A 27415-nucleotide genomic window follows, 5' to 3' on the forward strand; every position below is an offset into this window, starting at 1 on the left:
TTTATTATGTCTCATTACAGAAAACAAAAATAAAGACAGGCAATCTGGAGCGTTCAGGAAAGAATGCTAATCAAGCTAGCCCAAGCATCAGGACAAACTTCAGCGAGTGCTTATAGAAACACATCAAACAGTGTTTTTATTCTTAGCCAAACAGAAACACTCCTCCGGGTCAACATCTCCAGATATTTCAGCCACAGGCCCCCACCCTGAGAACGGCCAGTGTTTGTCAATTCTGACCCTACATCCCGATCCTATATGCAGCTTACTGCCACAAATTCACATTCCATTTCCAAACATCTTCACTGAAGAATGCTATTGAGCAGACCAAGACAACACAAGGTTAGCTAACTAGAAAGAAGGGGGGAGAAGAAACCCATTCATTCAATTGTTAGGAAAGAATGCATTCAGATCTTGGAACTATTTATGCCGAGAACTCTATGATTCTGGCATCTTCCCCTCAGCCAGGTCTCCCGCTGAGAATGTGAAGGGCCCTCTCTGCCCTTGGCTGCCTTCACAGAGCAGGCTGCAGCCAGGAGCAGAGGAAAAGCCAAGACCCACTTCTTTGTACGCGCCCTGAATGCTCTCAATGCGAGCAGACCCTGACGTTAAAACAAACCGGGAAAAAAAAAAACAAACCTAAACTCCTACAGTTATTCTAGAAAATAACTTGTAGTTATCGATCAATGTTTCCTAGTTAACACACTCTGAATACTTACTCACTTCCATGCTGGCTCACAATTAGTTCAATTTCTGAGAATCATGCAGATGAGATTCAGTAGAAGCCAAATGGCAAGAGGGAGGCAATGCTGTTCATGAATGTGAATATGAATGATTACGGAGAGAAACCTACATGTTATGTGATTAGCATATGTATAGGGGAGGAAGAGTGAATGCATAAGTTCAAAAAATATTAATTTCCTATTGAGACACACCAAAGCTCACAGGAATCAAGCAAAAGCAGGGAGATTTACCTTGCCACATGGGGTGAACGTAAGCGGTCGAACCTCCTGATCTTTGTGGCTCTTTGCGTGGGCACTCTGTCACTGATGCCCCTCCTTGCCACAACTGTTGTCTAAAGCCACCTGATATCCAAGCAGAAGTCTAGGACTAAGGATCACTAGGCATGGGAATCTATGGCCATAAAGAGAAAGCTTTGAAAAGGACTTTTTGAAAACTCATCAAGCTCAGGAGTGACTACAGAGGTAGAAGAAAGTATGCCACCTTTCACCTTCTGCAATTTTGAAATAAATGCTCACTTTCTAAGTGAGCACATTTAAACCTTCATTAGAAATTACATTGAACTTTTGTAACAGAAAATGGTTTTCGGTAAGTGTGCTAAGAAAAATGACATAAAACTTGGACATGAGGCAAAAAAAACTTCATTTCAATGTCATATGGGGGAAAAGGCCACCCAAGGATTATAGAAGGGACAGTACTCTGTTCACTGTTTACTACGGATTAGATAGAGGTCTCAGACTTCATAACGTGACAGGCTAGTTGATAGATTTTTCTTTGGTAGAGACGCAAACAATTTCTGTCCAGCGGAAATGATAACCCCAAACTGATTACAGTTTGTTGCCCTATAAGACAGTAACCAATTCTGTATATAACCCCGCAGTCTCAAAGTAATATTTCTTTATTAAATTATCTATAAATACTTAGTTCTACTAACGAGGCTATTCTATTAATGAAGGCTATGAAGGCCATTTCCTTCATTAATTAATCGGTTGAATAAAATCTTAGACACATTTTTTGTTTGGCCAAGAGTTAGGATTTTACCATTTAAAATGATACCCTAGCAAGTAAATAATTATTTCAATGTTTGGTCATTTGACTAATTATCCTGGATGACTGAATATGTATATTCCATAAAACGACCACCACTGTTACCTTGTTTTTCTGTGTATATCTCTTTAAATGGCACGGCTTTGCTCAACAAGTAAAAAAGGCAGGTGTTATGTTTCTTAATGTGATGATATAATAAGATACTACTGCGTGCTTTTTACAATATCAATATTAGCTAAATAGATACTTAGGTATATATTTCTAAATTTTAGTCCATATGCGGCATGATTTAGGAAACAATCACTTGCTTGTCTTGGCTTCACAGAATCTAACAAGTCCAAACAGGAGATCTTCACAAAGCAGACAAAATTCCCCCACCCATAAATTCGCATTAATATGCACAGCTCTAACCATAATGAATCACAAGGCTTGGCAGGTCAACGGGCTTATGATAGGAGATCAAACAAGCTTTGAGACAGGTTAGAACATCATTTTTGACAACTGCTAAGCAGCCTGTTAGAATGACAAGTATAGGGGAGGGCAATCTGCTAGAAAACACAAAAGGCACTGTCAAACATTTAAGCGATGTTTCTCCAGTCTGGGTGGGCAGAGGGGCCTCTGAGCAACAAGAGAACAGAAGAAAGTCATGTTCAATGTAATGTAATTGAACAGGTCCATGCAGGTTGAAATTTAATTGGCACTGTCCCCATATTTGCTGGGATATTGTAGGTAGGCCGTTTCGTGCCTTTTCAAATTGTATCTTGCATTAGAATCTGCTGGGAGGCTTCTTAAAAGGCACGTTCTGATTCAATGGGTCTGGGTGGGGCCTGAGAGTCTGCATTTCTAACCAGCTCCCAGGGGATGCTGAGGCTGCTGGTCAGGGGACAATCTCACCTTGCTAAACCCCTGAGGCTGACGTGGGCTTTTCATAGTGAATATGGCAGGTCATAGCTGCTGGAGGGCTTCTCTGAAACACACACAAAGGACTAAAACTTCTGGATTATAGGAGTACAATACCTGAAAGTGATAGTACAGCTTTTGAAAAGTCCTAAGGTGATACTCTGATGTAGAAACTCTTGTGTACAAAGAGGTACAAGAGAAAGATATGAGAATTCTTTGTTGGCCTAGTAACAGGGGTGCTCACATTTAGAGGAAAAGAAAATCTGTCCCAGCCCTTTGTCATTGACCTTAGGAAACGCTGGCTTGAACCCTCGAGTCCTGGCTCCCTGTGCAAACACAGATCTTCTGGAGGGCATAGTCGGCGGCCCTTACGTCACAGTAGGAACTAGAGATCAGGAGACCGGGAAAATACCAGTCTTGCTTTGCGGACTGTCTTGGTGATGTCAGATATGGCCCTGCGGTGTCCATGATGAGACTGCACGATCCCAACTACAGGATTTTCACTTCCTTGTCACTAAGTGTGTGCCAAGTGAGAAGGCAGCAAAGCCAATGCAACTTTATTACAAGCGAGAGCCAGGATACAATGAGGCAGAAGATTGTGGTACATGGGCGACCCTCTTGTTTTCACAAGTGCGGGTAGAGCTTGGGGTATGGTGTGGAAAGCAAACTGTGCCATCAATCTATGCACATGAAATAATTTTATGGAGGTTTCCAGGTTTTTCGTTTGTTTGTTTTTTTAAGAACCAAGTCAATTGCCACACTTACGGGAAGACTTGTGTGCATTAAAAATATGATACATGAAGTATTTACTTCCTTTCCCAAGTGAGCATGTTGTTTTTTTTTTTTTAAAGATTTTATTTATTTATTTGAGACAGAGAGAATGAGAGAGAGAGAGAGAGCACATGAGAGGGGGGAGGGTCAGAGGGAGAAGCAGGCTCCCTGCCGAGCAGGGAGCCCGACGCGGGACTCGATCCAGGGACTCCAGGATCATGACCTGAGCCGAAGGCAGTCGCTTAACCAACTGAGCCACCCAGGCGCCCGCAAGTGAGCATGTTTTAAGGAACATTCCCACAGACATCTATAAACACAGACCTCAGTGGTGTTTCGAGATCAAAATTAAATTCTGGAGCTTATGGTGATTTTCAGAGGACAGGACGCAAGGCAGCTCCTCGACTCCTCTCCATCTGTCTGCTGTGCCCCAGTTGGGTCCGTCAGATCAGCAGCAGGGCAGACTTGGGTAATCAAACCAATTCTCGGGCACTTTTATGGCTGCAATGGATAAACAGTTCCTTTGCCCTTTGTGGCTGGAGAAACACTGCTGTTGCTTCCTGCAAGCGTTGTGGTTCAGCCCAACTCAACTCTTCGAGGTGGACTTCTCATTTTGAAATAGCACCACAGGAAGGGATGGACGGATAGTAATTTTGCTGAGAACTTGCTTTCCTTTTTCAATCAGGTTCGGGTGGTAGGATTACAGCAACTGTGAGGGATTTTGCTAATCAATGGTTTGCCAATTTGATTGATTCTCAAAGCCCTTTGAAACTCATGTATTTGTGTGATTGCCAAAATCCATATTGTGTTGTTTCTAAAAAAAAAGGGCAGTTCAGGGGAATACTAAGAAATGCAAGTACCCAGTCCAAGAGGAGTTATTGTTCTATTGTTCATGACAGTCCAGTCTCAAATCTTCCTTGTAGGAAATCCTCATGTAAATAATAATAGAGCTCAAATATTTATTAATTCATCCATTCAATAGCCATCATGTTCTTTTATTTTCAGCTGGCTATTACATACCAAGAAATATAGGAGGATAGAGGAAGAGGAAGATGCAGTCTCTGTCCATTAAACAAAAATAGTTTTACTGTTTTTGTCAAAAACAAGTCAGGCTCACTATTACAAGTGCATTGCCGAGGCCTCTGTCCGTAACCACCTCCTGACACACACAATTTCACAACTAATGGCACCATACTCTATGAGCTGTTCCATAGAGTTCCAAAGCTTTTTTTCATTGACAATATGTCATCCAAATCTTTTCATGATTACAGAACTGTATTACTTTAATGGCTATAGAACATTCCACTCTATGGAAATACTATTCTTAACTAGATCTGATTGATGGACATTTAGTATATTCACATTGTTTGCTTTTAAATGCATTAATAACATCCTGGAGGGGTAGTACAGAATGGTAATTAAAAGCATGAATTCTGAAGTCAGACTGCTTGATTTTCAATCTCAGTCCAATCTCTTACCAGCTATAGAACCCTGGTCAGGTTACTTGACCTCTCTATGCTTCTTCTGTAAGCCTGGGATAACAATGGCACCTCTCTCGTAGAGTTGCTATGAGGTAGTCAGCTGCCTTATGAGGTAGTTAATGCATGCAAAGCATTTAGAATGGTGCCCAGCAGATCACTTTATAAATGTTTGCTGGGGCATCTGGGTGGCTCAGTCGTTAAGCGTCTGCCTTCGGCTCGGGTCATGATCCCAGAGTCCTGGGATCAAGCCCCACATCGGGCTCCCTGCTCTGCGGGAAGTCTGCTTCTCCCTCTCCCACTGCCCCTGCTTGTGTTCCCTCTCTCGCTGTGTCTCTCTGTGTCAAATAAATAAATAAAATCTTAAAAAAAAAATAAATGCTGTTATTTTCACTTTTACACTTGTGAAATTATATGCTTTAGAGCAAACTCCTAGAATTGGGCTAGAAGCCCAGAAGACTAAGAATGTACACTTCAGACATCCATATATTCTGCAAAATGTCCTCCAAAAAGCCTAATCTGATGGATTATCCATATCTCTAAAAATAGTCATCCTTGCTTGGCAGATATGAGATCTGGAAACTGCTACCTGACCAAGCTGGCTACACTGATTTAGTGCACACTGTGGGCAAGTGGAAATGGCAAGAATCCAGTTCAGGGACACTGAAGGGAAGGACACAAAGAATTCTATACCTAGCAAAAATACCCTCCAAAAAACAAAGTGAAACAAAGCCATTTCCAAAAGAAACAAAAACTGAGAGAACTCATTACCAGCATAAACATGCTAAAAGAAACACTAAATAGACAATTTAAGCAGAAGGAATGAGATGCCACATGGACGAACAGAACTGTAGGAAGGAATGAAGAACAAAAGAAAGAATAAATACATGGATGAACCTAAATATACATTCACTATAAAACAATAAAAATAAGTTCTTGTGGGCTTTAAATATATGTAGAATTGAATTTCATTTAATGACTCACTCCTCCCAGGGAGTGGTAAGGGTCCTAGTTTGCATTTGACTCTCATAAATCAAGGATGCATGTTGTAATCTCTTGGGTAACCACTAAAAGAACTGTAAAGATTTTCTAACAAGCCCATAGAGAGTTACAATACTTGTAAAACCAGGAGAGTTACAATACTTGACCAAAGTTGGAGGACTTTTACCACCTGACATCAAGACTTACTACAAAGCTACCATAAAGAAGGAGGTGGTATTGGCATGAAGACAAACCGACACAAGAGAGTAGAGTGTATATACATAGGGAATGTCAACAGTCATTTGATTTATGACAAAACTAATGCTTCAGTAAATGGAGAAAGGACAATCCTTACAAATGGCGCTGAGCATATTGGGTATTCCTATAGAACACAGATGGATCAAAAATCAATTCCAAGTAGACTGCGGATCTAAATAAGAAAAGCAAAATAATAAATCTTCTCAAGAGAATATCTTTAAGACCGTGTGATAGGCAAAAGTATCTTAAACAGGACACAAAAAGTTGTAAACATAAGTTTGATCATTGGGCTATGTTAAAATTAAGAACTTCTCTTTACCTAAAATTACCACTAATAGAGCAAAAAAGGCAAGCCACAGGATGGGAAAAGAAATTTGCAATACTGTACATATATCCCACTAGTGACTCACCAATACAGACGAGCAACCCAGAAAAAAAAAAAAAAGTCAAAAGACAAATAGGCACCCCACAAAGGAGGATACATAAATGGCTAATAAACATATGAAAAGGGGCTGTCATGATTCATCAGAGAAATCAAAATAAAAGCACAATGAGCTACAATTACATACCCCCTCACACGACTACAATGAGAATGGCTGACATCAGGAGGGAGGGCAGAGATGCGGAGAACTGGAAATCTCATATACCACCGATAGGAGTGGAAATCGTCATAATTCTTCAGAAGACACAACAGTGTATCCTAAAGCTGAGCCTACCTTATGACCTAGCAATTTTACTTCTACATTTATACTCGATAGCTAGATGTACGTACTCGCACTAACAGCCACGTCAAAGGAAGTTCAGAATAGCATCATTTACAATAGCCTCAAGCTGGAAACAATCCCAAATATCCATCGGTGACAAGACGGATAAAGTGTGATATAGTCGTACATTCTAATACTATCCAGCAATGAACATTAATGAAGTAAAGCTACCTGCAACAACATGGGTGAATATCACAAAGAAAATAGTAAGTGAAAGGAGCCCAAGGCAGAAGAATGCCTAGTGTATAATTCCATTTACCAGGAGTTCCACTAAGAGATGGGGTCAGAGATCTGGGGAGGGGGTACCTGGAAGGGGTACGGTGTAGAGGACGTGGGGGGCACTTCTGAGGTACCGGTAATGCTCTATGTACCGTGACCTGGGTGGTGGTTACCTGGGGGCTGCTTACTTATCTCTCCCTCTCTTCTAGGTACCACGTACACACCTATATCCAGGCACCAGGTTCTCCATGAAATTCTCAAGTCCGTTAGGAACTACAGAACCTTCTTCCTCATCCCTGGCTGCATCATCATCCTATTTATTAAAAGAAACGTGTGAGGTACTGAGTGGCCTGTCTTCAGACACCCTTCCTTTAAGAACTGGGCCCTCAGGGAGCCTCAGCTTCATGCTGCTGATGCCCACTCCATGGTCCCTTCTCCCACAGCAAGACGCCTGCCACATTTGACTCTGGGAGTTCGAGAAGCTCGAAACAGAGCAGCCAAACTCACACGGTATTTACTGTGGCAGTGACACTTCTAGCCAAAGTTCACGAGTTTATTCTTTCAGGCAGAGGGAAATAATGTTGAACACGTATCAGACGATGTGAGCCAGCCTCCTCCTATGGTGAATGCAGTATGCAGACTAACAGATGAATCTTGTCAAATCCAACTCAATAAAGCACAAAGAAATAAAAGAGAAAATGCCGATTTGTGAACAGATTACAGATGAGTATGCATACCACTCAGTTTTTACCGTGCACTTACTATCAGGCACTCTGGTGGGAATTTCGGAGAATATGAAGGTGAGGAAAGTAAGATTCTTAGCCTCAAGAGCCTAACAGTCAAAGGGTGACTACAACCCACCACACGCCTGAACCATAGTTTGCTCTTACTGCTAATCAAGTGGTCTTCACACATGCAAATGCACAGTCACCTAAGAGACTTTGAATGAAAATCTCTCAAGCGTCCTTACATCTACTGAAATAGAAATATTTGTCGGTGAGTTAAAAGAAAGAAAGGTCAGGAAATTCACACTCTTGCCTTTTCTGTTGGCAAAACAGGTTTCCCTAGGAGACCCACTTCTTGGAAATTACCGTGAGCAGAGTTTTTCAGAGTCTGCTTAGAAGAAACTAGATGACAATGGGAACAAGGATCCCAAAGCCTGATGGAAATGGTCAGCTGGTCCCCTGTGTCCATTCCCACCTCCCGCTGAACTGGGGACATGGAGAAGTTAAAGACGCCGTTCCCGCCGCTCCTCCGGAAGGCAGGTCCCCCCATCCAGGCGCAGTCGGGGAAGCCGCCTTCCTCTGCTTCCTCTGTGTCCTGGTGAAGTCCCAGCAACGTGAATTGCAGCATCTTGTCTAAGGATTCCGGTGTCTGTCACGGGCTCCTAGCTTTCTAGAGGCATCTGTGGCCGCGGTTACAGTGGCTGGACTCAGCCCAGCATCCGTTCATGCGGTTGGTGAGTGTGAGGGGCGGGGATCACGAGGGTGGGGGGCACTGGCCCTTAGGGCTCCTGGGGGCCAGCAGCAGCCACGGGCTCTCTCTGCCTGTCAAGCCCTTCCCGCAGTCTGTGAGGACCACATTCCCCGTGTTTCAGTTCCCTTTGCTAAAATACCTAGAGTTGATTCTATTTTTTCCCTCCAATCTAGAGTCCTAGGTTGTGTTTTTGTTTTTAATAAAATTCTATTGTTTAATTGGCATTTACTAAGCGCCCGTCAATAGATGTCAGGACGGAGGCAGTCCAGAAACCTACAAAGCGGCAAAAATAAATCATAAATCAATTTGAGATCAGAAATTTTCTCAGCAGGAATTGAGAACTGGCCAGAGGCACACCTATAATGCATTTTAAAGCAAGCACTTAGAATTTCCTTCACGGTAGGGGCGCCCGGGTGGCTCAGCCGATGAGGCGTCTGCCTTCGGCCCAGGTCATGATTCCGGGGTCCTGGGATTGAGTCCCACATTGGGCTCGTTTCTCAGCAGGGAACCTGCTTCTCCCTCTCCTACTCCCCCTGCTTGTGCGCGCTCTCTCTCTCTCTGGCAAATAAATAAATTAAAAAAAAAAAAGAATTTCTTTCACTGTATAAAATGGGATAGAGCCTTGGGTGGGTGAGCGACGTTACACTGGTTTTACTTTAAATGTTTAAGAACCTCGGGAGACTCTTGTGTATCAGGGTCAGGAGGAGCAGAAGGCCTGGCACCAACTGCTTCCAGGATTTTTTTGATTCTTACCAGAGAATCTCATGAGACAACTGTTCCATGGAACTTTGTGCAAAATGCAACAGAGGGGAGTACCCTGCTTTTTTCACCTGATACATTTTAACAGATTTCCAAGTTCTAGAACTTCTTTAAAAAATTGGAGTCTCTTCAGCTTTTATTCTTCTATGAGTTATATTTCTCTCCCTCTCCCCCTAGTCTGCCTTTCTCTCATATTTCGGAGCATAATTAAATCTTTAAATTTACATCTACTAAAATTCACCTCTTTCAGTTCACAGTTCTGAGTTCTGACACACGCCCAGGTTGCGAGAACCACCACAAGCTTCAGGACACGGAACAATGGCGTCGTCCGCCAGACTCCTTTATGCCTCTCCTTTCCAGACAAGCCCTCCCACACCCCCAACTCCTGGCAACCACTGATCTTTTGTCCCTCACTATAGTTTTTTTGCCTTTTCCAGATGTCATAGAAATTAATCATACAATACACAGCCTTTTGAGTCTGGCTTCTCTCAGTGAGCATAATTCACATGAGAACCAACCGCTAAGAGTTTGCTCCACATTACTGCGGAGTGTAATCCATCCTGTGGAGGTTTGCTTATCCATTCACCGGCTGAAGGGTATCTCTCTGGGTTGTTTCCAGAGTTTAGAGATTATGAATAACTGCTTTATCAATAAATACTTAATTACATAATGTTAAATAACTGAATGTTGTTCCAGGTCTTGATGGATAGTTTAATTGGGCAATCCCTTATTGTTGCACATTTAAGTTATTGTTCATGCTGCACTATCTTTATTTTTATTAAATTTTTTAAAAAAGATTTTATTTATTTGAGAGAGAGAGAGATAGCAAGAGAGAGCATGGGTGGGGGCGGGGGAGAGGGAGAAGCAGACTCCCCACTGAGCAGGGAGCCCGATGCGGGGCTCGATCCCTGAGATCATGACCTGAGCCCTACGGCAGACGCTTAACTGACTGAGCCACCCAGGTGCCCAATGCTGCACTATTTTTAAAGAACATACCACCAATATGTTCAATGATTCTTTAGGATAAATACTTGGAAAAGGCATGCATCACACATTTTACTGTTTTTGATACATATTACATCAAAAGGTCCCCTTATGAGAATATCCCTTTACTCAACTCTTTATCATCAATGATTGATTTTATTTTTCACCACTCTCACAAGCAAAAATTTTAAAATGGCATCTCACTTTTACCTGTCCTTCATGACTTCTATTACATCCCTGTAAATACAGGTAAGATTGATTCCTTATGCTTACTGGACATTTTAATTTTTTTCTTTTGGGAATTGCCTGTTCTTGTTATTGCCTGCTCTTGATTCCTTATAATAATTGTCTATCATTTATTACATTTATGTTTTTAACGATGACTTTTTAAAAAAGATTTTATTTATTTATTTGTCAGAGAGAGAGCACAAGCAGGGGGAGTGGCAGACAGAGGGAGAAGCAGGCTCCTTAGGATCCCGATGTGGGACTCGATCCTAGGACTCTGGGATCACGACTTGAGCCAAAGGCAGATGCTTAACTGACTGAGCCACCCAGGCATCCCTTAATGATGACTTTTGATTTTTTTTATAAACAGAAGTGAAAAAATGTATGTAGTCAGCTCTTCTAACTTTTCTTTGTGGATTGTTACATTTCACATTCATGCCTTTTTCTATTTTAAGCCTCCATAAATATTCATTAATGTTTTCTTTCTAATTTTTCCAGTTTTTGAGGTAGCGTGACAAGTAGAAGAGGCTTCCTGCCTGAGTCCAAGTCACCTCACCTTGAGCACACTGGATTTGCTTCTGCCTCTGCAGCTCTGACCTACTGATATTAAATGTGTAGGATTCTTCCTTTCTACATCTGTCATCTGAAGGTGAATAATTTATTGAACTAAATTTTTTTTTCTTATGACTGAATTTGATTTAAAAATAGGCTCCATTCTCAGGTTTCAGTGGTTAGTTGAGGATCATAACAGATCATTCCACCTCTTCTTCCCTTTGGCCCACTGGTAGGACAAACCAGTAATGATGTAGAAAGTTGCAACAACAATAAAGTGCATTGGCAAGTGCATGCCAATATTTTCTGGAATGTCATAGCAGAAGTGAGCATTATGGGAGAAATCTGTATATATATTTTCCCAAGGGGCCAAAGAATCTCTTTAAAAATTCCTGTATATAGGGGCACCTATTTCTTTACCTTGAAATAGTGGCTCCTTCAGTTAAGCGTCTGCCTTCGGCTCAGGTCATGATCTCAGGGTCCTGGGATCGAGCCCCGCATCCGGCTCCCTGCTTAGCAGGAGTCTGTTTCTCCCTCTCCTTCTCCCTCTCCCTCTGCCTGCTTATGCACTCTCTCTCTCTCTCAAATAAATAAATGAAATCTTAAAAAAAATCATGTAAATAAATGGGAAGGTCTGATTCATTTTACAAAAGTTGATCACACAGATTTTGAAGACAGTGCATTTTCTCTTAAGAGAGGCATACGATTATAAGCTTATAGAAACACTTCACCCTTCAATGAAACTGTAGCAAAGGCAAATACCTAATAAAAGAAACAGGTGGAGACTGGGCTTCTGTGGAAGGTTTAATCCAATCTCTTGCTCTTACATTACGAGTAACTGGAACTCACCTAAAACACAAGTATAACCCCGTGGGGCTAGATCTCAACGCTGTGCTCCATCCCTGGATGTGGTTGTTTTTATTTATTTGGCAAAAGTGAAGGCGTTCTCGACACAATCTAGACTTTAAGCATTTATCCAAGCTCCCTTTTCAGCAGTCCGGGATTTAAGGACACTTCTGGGAGGTTGTCACTGACCTGTTTTCCCCATGGCCACCGTGCCTGGCTGACTCCACCTCAATGGACCATCTCACAGCTGCTGGCCTCACCCACTTGGCTTGGCTGCCCAGCCATTAGCCTTGGAGAGTCGGGCTAATTGTCAGTTAATTGTCACACGCCCTCAGGTCTGACAACCTACAACACTGGAACAGCTTCTGAGGCCAACCAGTTTCTACTGCAGCAGGAAGGATGGACGAGGCTTCTGGTCTGAGACCAACTGGCCCCATACTAGTCTGTGCCTGCCTGCTGCGGCCCTTTACATTTTGGCTCACTGCCCACGAGGGACCTCTGGCCTCTGCACGATTCTAGTGCGTGGACCACCTTCTGTCTTTGCCAGTCTTCGGCGGGCTGCATTCAAGGCTCAGTCTGGCTCCGCTCCTGGATTCAGAGCACTTCGGGCTAGCCTGCTCACCTCCCACTTGCAGGACAGACAGAAAACTGAGCCCCAACTGTGGCTTTTTGGACAGTGTGGAGAAAGCAGATGAAAAATTAATTTACCTACTTTTATTGTTAGGAATACATACCACAAGCAACTCTTGCTGGAAATGCCCTAACTTCAGTTTGATTAATATAGAAGCATATAACATCTTCAGTTTCCCTTTATATCATCCTAACAAACGGCTGTCGGCACTTCTCCTATGGTGGTTAACAAATAATGATTTATTTCATCTTAAAAAAACACAACAACAACAACTTTAAAAACAACAGAGGATGAATGTTCTACCATGAGTCCTTATTACCTATGAAACCAGAAATAATTCTCTATTTTAATAAAAGAATAAAAATATGTCTCTCCAAGGTAAAGAAAAACCAATGTGCATAATAACGGAGTGCTCAGAAACACAACCAAATTCCCTTTTTATCTCAGTAACTAACTTACCCTATAACGGAAAGTAAGGCTTGGTTGGGTAGAATTCATATTACAATTAGCTTTTTTTCCATATTAAGAAGGGGAGTTTGAAGTAAGGTTTTTTTTTTTTAAAGTAGTTTCAAAGAACTTGGAAAAAAAAAAACACGCCAAGACTGCTCTAGTCCAAAGCCAGAACAGAGTTTTGTATGGGCTGCAGATAATTTAATATTTGAGAAGCCTTTTCAACATTCTCCAACTGCAATCAAAACTAAAGCAATCGTTAGGGGAAAAAAATAAATGAGTAAGCAAATAAAACCCAATATCTATATAATTATCCACAGATCAAACAATTTAGGGACAATAAAATAGAACAGCATTTCAGCTAATTCAAATTCAAAATAATGGGACAACCATTCACTAATCTAGCAACAACAATTCCGGCTAATTTTACCGTTAACATATTGGGGATAATTGCCTTATCAGTCAAAAGACTTAAAATCAATTCTGTACAAGTTGATTAATCTCAGGCACCAAAAACTGAGCATGAAACCTTCTTGATTGGCTCTAATCCTCTTTCCCCACATAAACAAGCATAATGCCCAGTTTCTGAGTCCTTGGAAGAGCAAGAAAACGAAATGATGTCAATGTAGAAAGGATACCACTAGGGCTTTGTCTCCCCTTTTCTTCTGACAACAGACCCATTTCATTTTGGAGAACAGCTCCTCCCACAGGCCAACCCTAATCCCAACCCTAACCATCACTGCCCATCACGGCCCCTGCTCACACAGGCTGGCTCCTACCCCGCAGGACCAATCGCCGTCCTCGGCACCCTCCCAGAGCATTTATTGCAGCAATGGGCTCACTGTCCAGGTCAGGCCATTAGACACTTTCCCGAAATTCTCTCTACTACAGTCCTTTCAGGAACAAAACAGAATTTAAGCCCAGAGCTCCTTGGATCTAGCCTCAGAGAGAAGGCAGCCCAAGAGCACGGATCCACCATGTGAAGAGATGTACAGAGAAGCTTAAGGATGAGTGGGGAGACTTCCAGCAAAGATCTAGCCTGCAAGTCCCGTTCTCCCAATGGCGACCTGCCCTCTGCCCTTCCTACAGCGTGGCTATAAAAACCAATACATTTTCCTTTAAGCTTAAGTGAGTTTGAGTTGGTGTCTGTTATTTGCACTCTAGGAGTCCTGACCTGTGCAGACGGTAACTTCTTAGGTTTGGGAATTCTGGGTTGTCTTTCTACTCCTTGTTCTCGGGGCACTGCCTTTGTAGCCCACAGGGGTGACTCCTGGGGTCTTGTTTCTGCTCTGGGACCTGCTCCTCTTCCTGAGCCTCACTGGTCCAAGGGTAGCACACAGGGCAGTCAAGGTTTCACCTCTGGAAATTAAGGTTTTGATCTGAGAGAGAGGTTGTGGGGTTCTTCAAACAGTAGTCCTCCAGAGGGACAGGAAGGCATTCTCGGAGACACTGTGGTTCTGGGTCTTTCAGAGGTTTTGTTGCTCAGCCCCATCCATACTGAGTTCCATGAGCTGCCCCAGGCCTTCCAAGACATTCTACCCTGTCTTTCTTCCTTCCCCACCACTCCCCTTCTGCTGACTGCAATTGGTTTCCTCTTCAAACCAAGAGAACATGAAATTATACACAAAAAATTGTTTCTGTAAATCATTGGTTAGGACACTTTTCACTATGGGAAATGTAAGACTTCAATAAAAATCAGTTGAGCAATAATGAACTTTTTACCTTGAACAACAAGCCTAGAGGCAGTGTGGCCCCAGGCGTGGTGGATCAGCCCCTCAAGGATGTCATCAGGGCCGCCATGTTTTATTTCCGTGTTTTGCCAAGAACGGGACTGACTGCTCTCAAAGGTCAGTTCCCCTGGGGTCCCCAGATGGCTGCCACTCACAGTTGGGTCTACCTGGGTCATCCTTCACATCCAGCAGGAGATGGAGACACTCCTAATATCCTGGCGGTGGTGTGAGAGCTGCTCTAAGAAATGTTTAAGAGTCAGAACTAATTCAGCTTGGTGACTGCCTGGCTGAGGACTATGGGAAGGGAGGAGCTAGGGTGGGGCCCAACTTTTCTTGCTGAGGCATCTTGGTGGATGAAGACACCCTTCTCTGAGGTGCAGCCAGAGCTGGTTTGGCAGGACAGGGACCCCACGTGTGGGTTCTCTGCCTCCTCAGGCTTCACTGAGGCCTGCCCAGGAGCCGGCTTGGGGCCTGTCCCCAAAGCCTTGACCTTGGCAAGCAAACCACTCACCTCTGACATGGAGTGATTTCTCAAGGGGTGAGATAAGTAAATTTCTTTTCTCCTTGAATTGCTTCTGCTTCATGGGCAGAGAACCATTTGCATGAAGCAGGCAGCCCCCTGAATGACGTGTGAGCTGTTTGTGTCCTTGCTGCGCACCATTAGAGAATTCATGCTATGGACGTGGTGGGTGTCTACACAGCATCCGTCTCCACCTGCCTGCCACCTTCCCGCTCCAGTTTGGTTCAGGCACAGGTTCGTAGCCAGTTCTAAAGGATAATTCGTTTAATCAGGCTCTCAACCCTGGCTGCACATAGAAATCTACGGAGGATCTTTGAACAAATACCAATGCTTAGGATGTGTGTGTGTGTGTGTGTGTGCGTGCATGTGTGATTTCCACTCTTCAGCTATTGCGAATAATGCTGCTGGTATGAATGTGGGTGTCCAAATACCCCCAGGAGTATTTTTACAAAGCTTTCCATGGGATGAGAATACACAGTCAGGGTTGAGAACCATTAGCTCATGGCAGTCCCTGGCAACCGCAAGGGGTCTGGGGGAGAGGCATGCCCCCTTAGTCGGCCTGATCAAGCTGCTCCAGGCTAATTATCAGCAGCTCATACCTCTGTCACCATCAACACTCAGAGACCCAGAAGGGTGAGGTAGGCTTTGTTTTACTTCCATATCTCAATGATCGAGCTCCCAGCCTGGCACCCTGCAGCAAACTACTGAGCTGCTGTTGAAGGAAGAAGACTTCCAGTCCATTATTTAACTGGATCTTACTGTTAAAACCAACTGCCCCCTTCAGTTACTAGAAATTATGTGCCATCGAACCCTGGGCCATGCGTCTGGCTCCACTCAGGCCTGGGCCTGGGCCTGAGTCAGGGTCTCAGACCTTTATAAAACAAAATTGCAGTTATGGAAGGAGCCCTGGGGGGGTGGGATGGGGGCACAGGGTAGGGGTGGAAGTTGCTACAGCTTGGCTCCAGTTTCTTCTGGGACAGATGCTCTGAAAGAAGCTGCTGTGCCCATTCCCTGCAGCTGAATGAGAGGCTTAAGTAATCTTCCCCACAAATACCTGCTTCCCTATCCCCATAACCCACTTGAAAAAGAAAAGCCAGACATGAAGCTGTGTTTTTCTTGAGGTGGCTTTTCTGTGCTCTCTACTCACGTCTGCAGCCCCACGTCCTCGTGTTTACACTGCTTTTCATGTTGACCTGAATTCTCACGATCATTTTTTTTTTTTTTTTATGACAGCCTATGGAAATTTTAAAAAGTAGCCCCGGATAAAAGAAATGCCAAAACACCCGCGAGACTTCTGCCTGGTTCCATTTTTAAGTCTGTGGACGTATTTGGAGAGAACCTCTTTCTAATGTGAAGCAGTAGTGTGGCAAATCGAGAATGCTCTCCTCTCCGTTCCCCTGTGGGCTCAGAAGCCAGATGCGCCGGGTGACGGGACGGGGACAGCAAGGACGCGTCTCGGGAGGGAGAGGAGCCAGGCGCCTAACTGCTCCTGCAGAATCTTCCAGATCTGGTCAGGCCGGGGTGAGGATGGGGCAAGAGAAGCAGCAGTGGGCAAATTCAGGGGCAGAGCTGGACTTTATTTGAAATGTGGATTTTTTTTTAAAGATTTTATGTATTTATTTGACAGAGAGAAAGAGAGAGAGCACAAGCAAGGGGAGCAGCAGAGGGAGAGGGAGAAGCAGGCTCCCCGCGGAGCAGGGAGCCCGATGCGGGGCTCGATCCCAGGACCCTGGTCATGACCTGAGCTGAAGGCAGACGCTTAACGACTGAGCCACCCAGGCTCCCCAAATATGACATTTTTTAAAAAGATTTTATTTAGTTATTTGTCAAAGAGAGAGAGAGAGCAGGGGGAGTGGGAGAGGGAGAAGCAGGCTCCCCGCTGAGCAGGGAGACTGGAGCCTGATGCGGGGCTCGATCCCAGGACCCTGGTCATGACCTGAGCCGAAGGCAGATGCTTAACCGACTGAACCACCCAGGCTCCCCGGATGTTTGGTTTAACATGGAAACTTTTCACATTCATTTTGATTTAAGCACTACATTAAAATCATTTACCTTGGTTGCGGGGCTGTCTGGCACACCATTTTGTGCCTTACTTCCCTCACCGAGGCCCAGTCCTGACTCCACTGGCTCTTGGCTCGCCCTTGCTTTTCTTTGAGTTAGGGTGTGCGTTTTCAGGAGGGAAGCAAGATGTCTCTCTCCGAGTCTCGTGTAGCCATAAGCTTGTTTCCTCTGGGCTTACTTCCTCCCAGGCCTTTGCCTCTGCGCATTCTGACAAGCTCTCTCGCTACGCGTTCACCTCTGCTGCTTCTGCCCTTCCCAACCCTCCGCGCCACCCTTCTTGCAACTGCCAACACCAGGCACCGGGAGGAGAAACAAGAGGGCGGCCTTTCCCTCAGGGGTCTTTTGCTAACAGTTTTTGAGCTTCATATGGAGAGTGCCACAAACAGCAAGGGCCCATTCCTTTTAGAGACATCTTTCTTAGGCCAGTTATGGTGATCAGTAGGCCCTGTGGTAAACCATGGCCAGCCCTGTGCTCTGGAACCTTAAGGCAGCTGGCTAGTACACCAGGAAATGGAGCTCTGAGGTGACTTTAACTGTGCTAACCATAGCAGCCCTGGAAATTCTGAATATGGTAAAAGGGTAGCCGAACCTTTATATGCAGGCGGGCGTCTCTGTGCCCACCACGGCCCCCAGCCCAGAACAGTACAGAAGGAAGCGAACCCATGATTCTGGGCTCTTTTGACCCAGTGGGACCCTTTCTTTTTTCTTTTTTTTTTTTTTAAAGAGTTTTTATTTATTTATCTGAGAGAGAGAATGGGAGACAGAGAGCATGAGAGGGGGAGGATCAGAGGGAGAAGCAGACTCCCCGCCGAGCAGGGAGCCCGATGCGGGACTCGATGCTGGGACTCCAGGATCATGACCTGAGCCGAAGGCAGTTGCTTAACCAACTGTGCCACCCAGGCGCCCGGGACCCTTTCTTTAAAAGGGCAGCCGAGATCCTTAAAAATCCAGGCCTGTCTGTGTGAGGGCCTAAGCGGGGAACCCTATCCACCCGCTCGCCTCCTTGACCCTGGGTGTTTTTCCTGCACTGCTTCTGCATCATCAGTAAACCAGCATGAACCTAAATGACTGAGCCTCTGTTGCCATTCTAGCCAATCTTCCAAGTCATGAGGGTCTAGCCTAGCTGAGCCTCCTTGATATTATCTTAATGATTCATTATTATTATTATTATTTTTAAAGATTTTATTTATTTGTTTGACAGAGAGATAGAGAGAGAACACAAGTAGGCAGAGGGAGAGGGAGAAGCAGGCTCCCCGCAGAGCAGGGAGCCCGATGTGGGACTCGATCCCGGGACTCCGGGATCATGACCTGAGCCGAAGGCAGCCGCTCAACCGACTGAGCCACCCAGGCGCCCTCATTATTATTATTATTATGATGATGATGCAGGGGCCACAAAATAATAATTACTTACCTCATGGGCCTGATGGGAAATATAATTACACATGCAAACAGCTGTAGACATAATACAGTGTGAAGAACACACTGATATGTCGGCCACAGCGTTACTGGGACGGTCACCTGAAGACCTGACTGCAGGACTTACCAGCACCGTGTGCATCCCGGTGTAGAGTCTGCTGAGACACACCAAGGTGGAAAACACCACAGCCATCAGCAGTCCCAAAGCAAAGGGATACTGTGTGGGGAGAAGGGAAAACAAGGCAATGAGATCGTGCTCACACGGTTCAACACGGTGGGAGGAAAGGGTTCCCACCCAACGACTGCTAGCCTCGACCTCAGTTTCCCCAGAGCGGCAGTCTGATGGTCTCAAACCACTTGAAAAGTGGGAAAAAGAGCAAAAAGAAGGGGAAGATGCCTACAACATCGTTAGAACTCGGCTTAAGGCCTCATGACCACAGACATGGTGCGGATAGTTTTCGTGAAGTAAATCATTCTTTATTTCGACCTATTCTTAGCCCAACGTGTATGAAGTGTAGAGTATGGAGTGAGGGGCGAGGTAGATGGACAGCCCCATCACCCGGAAGCGGAACTGACGACTTCCTCTTCGAGCGCTGGGTGGTAAAGCTTGGCAACCACCGGCTTCCTAAGGAAGCCCAGCCAGGCTGAGAACGGGCACCTTTACGTACAGGTGTTGAGGCAAAAATCCAGACTTTACTACATCTCAACATTTGCTGGTGGTAACTACAGCAACCAGAGGAATCTGGCTACTGCTGAGTCCTATAGGGAGCATAGGGGTATTCTGCTTATAAATGAAGACGTAGAGACATAATCCATGTACTTCAAGCACCAACACCTGTGGTGTCCCATGGTGAAAAGAATAAAGACGACAGAGAGCTGTCTACACTGTGTGAAGCACTTTAGAGTCACCCCCTCCTCGCATCAGACACAACCCTATGAAGTGGGTTCTGTCATTAGCTCCATTCCACAGCTGAGGAAACCCTTAACCTAGATAATCAGTTACGTCGCTATTAAACTTTAGCGCACAGACGCTTTCCCACCCATCATCCCATTTGATCCTCACAACAGGAGCTGGCCCCAGAGAGGCCAAACGACCTGCCCAAGGTCACACGGTCCGTAAAGGGTAAGAGTCAGAACCAGAAGCCCCCTCTTCTGAATCCAAGACCAGCATGTTCTTTCTGATGCAAGATGGGAGTACAATTATACATGGTCGTAGGTCTTTTCTTAACATTTATCATTAACCACATCCTGGATTTTAATTTAGGAAAAAGTGTTAAAAATGAATGAGTTAATGCTTTCAGAAATTAGAGTCTGGGCATTAGCATGCACACATAGTCATATAAGTAAGCCATATTTAGAACTGTTTACAGCAAATAACCCAAATAGCTAAATATATTTATCATTAAAAATTGAGTAACAGCTCAGGCTGAAAACTGCTACATCATATGAGCTGAAAAGAGTTTTTTGAGAAGGACCAGGAGGCCTTGAAATGAGTCTATGAACAGTGGTTGTTGCTGTGTTCTTGCAGTCAGCTGCTACTTGGGGCTTTTTCCCTGCACAGTGCCTCTCTGGATGCTGAGAGCAGCCCGATGGGGGCTGGCCTTGGGCCGCCCGTGTCCTTCTGGGGCAGATGCCCTGCGTACGACATAGCTCCCAAGTCTGCATTAAGTGAACTCATACAGTACTGGAGATCTCAGAAATTTCTGATCTTGGCATGACACGTAAGGAAGTTATGATAGATTATACTATACCTAGTTGGACATACTCCTTAGACCCATCCCTTTCCCATCCAGGAAACTGAGGTCTGACCCCCAGGTGACCAGGCAGAAGACCATAGAGGTAGAGCCAAGACCCAACACTAATTTTGTCCTTGTCCAACCACATCAGGCGGACTCCCCTAGTTCTGCACAACCTGGAGCACAGAATGTGCTCCCGTGTTTTGAGGGTGAAGGGACAAAGCGAAACAGTACTGTCTTTTACATCCAAGACGGTTAAGTTTAATGAAATCTGAATTGTCCGGAGAGTAAAAGGTACAATTTATTAAATGAAACACAAACTTGGAGCAAAACTTCTTAGGCAAAAAAAACTTCACTGCAGTATTAGTATAACTTGTAAAAGGTCTGACTGTAACTGGCATCTAAGCAGATTATTAATTAAGTGACATTCTTCTATTTGCAACATTTATCAACCTGCTGTCCCTTAGAGTACTCTAGAAAACATGGAGCCATTATTTCTAGTGGTTGAGCCCCAACCAGGGGCAGAGGCATCCTTGGGAGCCAATGGGGGGCCCAGACTCTTTCCTGCCCCGGGCCCTGGGGAGTCTAGCAGAAGGATTTATCTGGGGGAATCATCTCACTCCTGGAGGACCAATAATGAGGATCCTAAGCTCCTCCCATCTGCTGCAAACAAGAAGATGAGAGAACCAATAATGTGCGGTCTAATCAGGCAGCTCAGGGTGACGATGCTCTGCTGGGGAGACTCCACACCCTGGTTCCTGGGGCAGTCCATGTTGTCTCGTGGTGGGGGTGTTGTTCCTGGGGGTATCACTTTCACTATGAGGCACGGCCTCATTTGGACGCTAAGCCATATGTCACTTTCTCTATGAAGAAATTGTCACTGATGACTCAATACATTTCGATCCCCCGTAGTCTTCATTTCATAAACCTCCAAGTCCCTCAAAAAGGAAAATTCTGAAGCAAAACCTCTCTTTGCTGCCTCACTGCGTGGATGAGGTTATGTGGGAGGAAGAGGAGTCAGGCCTCACCTGGTATCTGTCCATGGTAGAGATGAGGAGGGTGAAGGATATGACTGTGGCTGCCATGGCGTGGGTGGACGGCATTCCGTACTCATCAATCACCCTTTTCTCCAGCTTTACCACAGGAGGGGAGAGAGGACGAGGCCACTTCAAGATGTCCTTGGCCACCTGGCCAATATACATCACCAACTGCAAAACCAAAGGACTGAGGTGAGTCCGACCAAACAAATAAAACCCCTAGATGGTGTGAATTTATTTTGGGGTTCCCAGTCTGTTGGCTGAAATCACCATCCTCTCTGACCCAGCTACTAGCTGGGAAAGTCTTGTAGGATGCTATTTTAGTCAGACCTTTTGAATTCCAGAAGACCACTGGGCCAGTAAGACATGACATTAACACATCTTTTTTTCTTTTCTTTTTTTTTTTTTGAGATTTATTTTAGAGAGAGAGAGAGTGCAGATGTTGGGGGGGTGGGGTGATAGGGCCGAGGGAGAGAATCTCTTTTTTTTTTAATTTTTTTTTTTTAAGACTTTATTTATTTGCGAGAGAGACAATGAGAGACAGAGAGCATGAGAGGGAGGAGGGCCAGAGGGAGAAGCAGACTCCCTGCCGAGCAGGGAGCCCGATACGGGACTCGATCCCGGGACTCCAGGATCACGACCTGAGCCGAAGGCAGTCGCTTAACCAACTGAGCCACCCAGGCGTCCAAGGATAAGTCACTTCTTAAAAGAATATTGCAGTGAATGGATCAGTAAGAGAGGAATCTTTTTTTTTTTTTTAAGATTTTATTTATTTATTTGAGAGAGAGAATGAGAGACAGAGAGCAGGAGAGGGAGGAGGGTCAGAGGGAGAAGCAGACTCCCTGCCGAGCAGGGAGCCCGATGCGGGACTCGATCCCGGGACTCCAGGATCATGACGTGAGCCGAAGGCAGTCGCTTAATCAACTGAGCCACCCAGGCGCCCCCGAGGGAGAGAATCTTGAGCAGACTCCGAGCTGAGCGTGGAGCCCAAGGTGGAGCTCGATCCCACGACCCTGAGATCACGACCCCAGGTGAGACCAAGAGTCAGACGCTTAACCGACTGCACCACCCAGGTGCCCTGACATTAACACATATCTAAATTTTAGTGATATACTTAACAAGCATTTCTATACTTCGTATGCATGCCAGGTACTGTTCTAAGAGCTTTACAAATATTCATTCACTTAATCCAGTAACACCAGAGAATGCAGATCCATTTTATGGAGGAACAACCACTGTATATAGTAAGTGGAGGACCAGATTCAAAACCAGGGAGTTTTGCTTCAAAATCTGTAGCTGACGCCTACCATGGTAATTCCTCAAAACCCAGGACAGTTCTCAAATCAGAGTCTTTGTTTTCAAGTTTTAACCAGAAAAGCGCCTGTTCTTACAGAAGTTCTGCTTAAAAAAGTTTTGAATGCTACTGTTATTCCTGACGCATGTAGGTAACATACTGGATAAAATTTAATTTCTTTCAGTCATCAGGAGTAAATGGTATCAGTAAAATAAATGGCATGAGTATTTTCAACCCTAAAATCAAGACAACTCAATCTACAGTTTTTTCAAATGATTTTTCATGATGGCATGAACGAAAAAACTGCCCCCCCCTTCCTTTTTTTAGAACACAAGATAGAAATCAGAATTTGGCTTCTGTATCCTTCAGAGATGAACAGGACTATTAACCACAGACTCATTTTGTCAGGGGACTTTACAGGACAACTTCAGGATCGGTGATAAAGAGGGAAGAGCAACCCATTCCCCCAAGTCTGCATTTGCAGCTCAAAGTGGGGTCTGAGGGTGGGCGGCGTGCGCACCCCCTGGGCGCTGGTTTCAAAGGCAGAATCTCAGGCCCCGGCCTCCTGGACGGACGGAGTTAGAGCCCCATTGTCACAAGACTCCCAGGTGGTTCGTGTGCACACGAGAGTCTGAGGAGCCCCGTTTGACACTGTTCTTTTTTTTTTTTAATTTTTTTTATTCTTATGTTAATCCCCATACATTACATCATTAGTTCTAGATGAAGTGTTCCATGATTCATTGTTTGTGCACAACACCCAGTGCTCCATGCAGAACGTGCCCTCTTTAATACCCACCACCAAGCTAACCCATCCCCCCACCCCCCTCCCCTCTAGAACCCTCAGTTTGTTTCTCAGAGTCCATCATCTCTCATGGTTCGTCTATCCCTCCGATCTCCCCCGCTTCATTCTTCCCCTCCCGCTACCTTCTTCTTCTTCTTTTTTTTTTCTTAACATAGATTGCATTATTTGTTTCAGAGGTACAGATCTGAGATTCAACAGTCTTGCACAATTCACAGCGCTTACCAGAGCACATACCCTCCCCAGTGTCTATCACCCAGTCACCCCATCCCTCCCACCCCACCCCCCACTCCAGCAACCCTCAGTTTGTTTCCTACGATTAAGAATTCCTCAGATCAGTGAGATCATATGATACATCGTTTGACACTGTTCTTGCACAGGTTCGTTTGTCATGGGCTTTAATCATAAACCTAACCCTATTGATTTTACGGGGGCTTTATTTACTTGTGATGGATGGAGTTACCTTGCTTTAGAACAAAACCCCTGATGAACGACTATTTCAAAATAACGTTCATTAGTCAGCCAGAGTGCTTCAGGGTTTCCACGTTCTGGTGCTTTCTTTTAACTCGTTTATTTCAAGCATTATTCTAGCGTTCGCACATCCCCCAGAAGGCGCTGCTTATGTTTTCTGCTCCGCTGCCATTTTGCTCTGGTTTAACAAACCAAGAGCTACCGTCTGTGCACAGCAGGCCAAATCCACAGGCTTTTCAGTGACAATCACTGAATTCCATAGCTGTGATTTCTAATCGGACTTTGAAATTCAACCTCTTTACCATCCCCTTATTACCAGGAACTACTGTCCTGGAAACCAACGCACTCTTTCATGTTTCTGCCTCCCTCCTGTGAACCTGTAAAAACCACATCAGACTGACAATTATGTGTGCAGTTGGAAAACTCACAGCCATCACTGACTACCAGGAATGTCGCAAAAGCTTCTTGAGATGGATTTCTCAACACTGTCCCTTCCCCACTCACCAGCAAAAATAAAACACGGCTGGCGTAATAACTCTAGTTTGTTCAGAAATTCTTGAAATCCTCAGACAGGGACCCTTAATATCATTAGGTGAAGACAGCCCGGGAGGTCTTCAGACAAATTTTTAGATTTCCTTGAAGTTGACAAATCCCTCTGACTTCATTTCTATTCTGCCTTCCATGTTTGAAGGATGTTCTTAAGAATTTGGACAATTGTTCATTTTCTTTCAACAATATTACCACAGCATCACATTGTATCTGATCAATAGATTTCAAGTAACAGTTACCGTAGTGACAGCTCTCTTTAAACAGATTGGGTTATATTTTTCAAGTCATCTGTCAGCAGACAGATTAAAAAAAAATTTTTTTTTAAGCTGGAAGAATGTTGGATAGGTTTATAAGTGTTGGAAGAATGGCAAGTAGAAATTATTTAAATAAGAGAGAAAAAACCCCACAGAAATTGATGGACTAGGAACCCAGAGGTGATCGTGTACTTGGAAATGTTTAAGTTCAGAAGAGCTAAACCACTGGTCCTCACAAGGGACGTATGGTTTCCCGGGAGACACTCCCGGTTAGCTCGATGGTGGTAGGTCCTGCCGGCATGAAGAGGGGAAGAGGTCGGGGTTGCGGTGTGCCAATCACACACAAGATGGTGCCATTCTCCAACATCGTTTTTTGTCTCTAACATGACTCTGGAGGGCTCCGCCAGACATCCTTGTAGATGAACACCTATCTGTAATCCTCTGAACGGAGAGCCTAAGTCTCTGATACAAGTCAGCACCAAATATTTTTTTGCAAGGTTTGAACATGCACTGAAGGTTCTGAGAACATCAACACCAGGTAAACGGAGGGAAGACTGAAGTTTGGTTTGTTTGGAACTGTATCTAGAATGGCTCACCGTTCGGAGAAACGGGGTCACCAATGGAAATGCTGCTTGTTGTGTTTGAGATCCTAATGCCACACACCCATGTCCACAGCACTGTAGGTGACACAGGGACACTGTGTACAGGTCCACGGATCCTACCACCCTACGTGGACAGGCCCCAGAATTTGCTTATTTCAAAAGCCACCTTCTGGGGCGCCTGGGTGGCTCAGTCGTTAAGCATCTGCCTTCGGCTCAGGTCATGATCCCGGGGTCCTGGGATCGAGCCCCACATCGGGCTCCCTGCTCGGCGGGAAGCCTGCTTCTCCCTCTCCCACTCCCCCTGCTTGTGTTCCCTCTCTCGCTGTGTCTCTCTCTGTCAAATAAATAAAATCTTTAAAAAAATAAAAAAATAAAAGCCACCTTCTTATTACAAGGCAGATTTTTAGAAATTATGTAAGTAGGTCATATTTTCTATGAATCTCATTTAAGGAAAGCAACAGGGGCACTACAAAACATTTAGAATATGAAAGGAGGTGATACTATGCGAAGTTTAGGAAGACAGACACCAAAGAGCACATATTGCATGATTCCATTGATATGAAATATCCAGAATAGGCAGATCCAGAGAGACAGAAAATAGATTAGTGGTTGGCTAGGCCTTGGAGGCCAGATGCCTGCAATCAAGGTGTCAACAGGGCCACACTCCCAGGGGTTCTCGGGTAGAGTCCTTTCTTCGCCTCTTCCAGTTTCTGGTGGCCACAGGCCCTCCTGGGCTTGTGGCCACATTCCTCCAATCTCTGCCCCTTTGATCACATTGCCTCTTCCCCCTCCTTCTGTCTCCTGCTCTTCTGTCCATCTCAACTCTCCCTCTGCCTTTTTCTTATAAGGGCACTTGCCATCGGATTGAAGGCCCACTCACATATCCAAGATAATCTCCTCATCTCAAGATCCTTAGCAGAATTACCTCTCCCATTATTCTTTTTCTTTTTTTAAAATTTTTTAAATTTTTTATTTTTTTGAGACAGAGAGAATGAGAGACAGAGAGCATGAGAGGGAGGATGGTCAGAGGGAGAAGCAGACTCCCTGCCGAGCAGGGAGCCTGATGCGGGGCTCGATCCCAGGACTCCGGGATCATGACCTGAGCCGAAGGCAGTCGCTTAACCAACTGAGCCACCCAGGCACCCCCATTATTCTTTTTCTAAAAGAGATAGTGTTCACAGGTCCCATATAACTGGATGTAGACGTATCTTTGAAGACTGCCATTTAATCCTCTGTATTCAGCAAATAGTGTGTGAATGACCAGGCACTGGGCTGGATTGGGGATCACCATGAAGAACAAGGTAGACGGGATCTTTGTTCTCATGGAGCCTATGAATCGAAACATTAGCAGAAAGTATGCTTAGCTTCTTTGCATTTTATTTGCTTCAATAAAACAGCATTGTCCTGCTTAAAACAACAACAACAACAACTGTGCTGGGCCTGACAGAATCAAAAAGTCTAATATATTAAAAACATTACTGCAGATATAAGCATCAATGTCATTAGGGAATTACAAAATAAATCAGGGAGATATCATTACACATCTGTCAGAATGGTCAAAATCTAAAACACTGACAACACTAAGTGCTGGTGAGGGGGAGTAACAGGAATGCTCATTCTTCGCTCGTGGGAACGCAAAATGGTGCAGCCACTTTGGAGGACAGTTCGGTGGCTTCTGACAAAACTAAACATTCTCTTACTGTAAGATTCAGCAATCATGCTCCTTGGTATTTAACCCAAATGGAATTGAAAACTTATGTCCACACGAAGCCCGGTACATGAGTGTTCACAGCAGCTTTATTCATAAGTGCCAAAACTTGGATGCGACTAAGAAGTCCTGCAACGGGTGAAAGGATAAATAAACCGTGGT

At 44.6% G+C, this 27415-nt stretch overlaps 1 protein-coding gene across 1 annotated transcript in view; it reads right to left on the reverse strand.

Moving 5' to 3' along the window:
* SGPP2 (sphingosine-1-phosphate phosphatase 2) overlaps window positions 1-27415 on the reverse strand; it is a 106613-nt gene that overhangs the window by 9499 nt on the left and 69699 nt on the right. The window contains exons 3-4 of the mRNA XM_035007027.1: window positions 21568-21747; window positions 18931-19020 (exon numbers count right to left, since the gene is read on the reverse strand). Of these exons, the coding sequence (XP_034862918.1) occupies window positions 18931-19020; window positions 21568-21747 (270 nt within the window). The remainder of the gene's footprint in view (window positions 1-18930; window positions 19021-21567; window positions 21748-27415) is intronic.

This window comes from Mirounga leonina, unplaced genomic scaffold (genome assembly GCF_011800145.1).
Source record: "Mirounga leonina isolate KUSES-001 unplaced genomic scaffold, KU_Mleo_1.0 Mir_151, whole genome shotgun sequence".
NCBI classification, from domain to species: Eukaryota; Metazoa; Chordata; class Mammalia; order Carnivora; family Phocidae; genus Mirounga; species Mirounga leonina.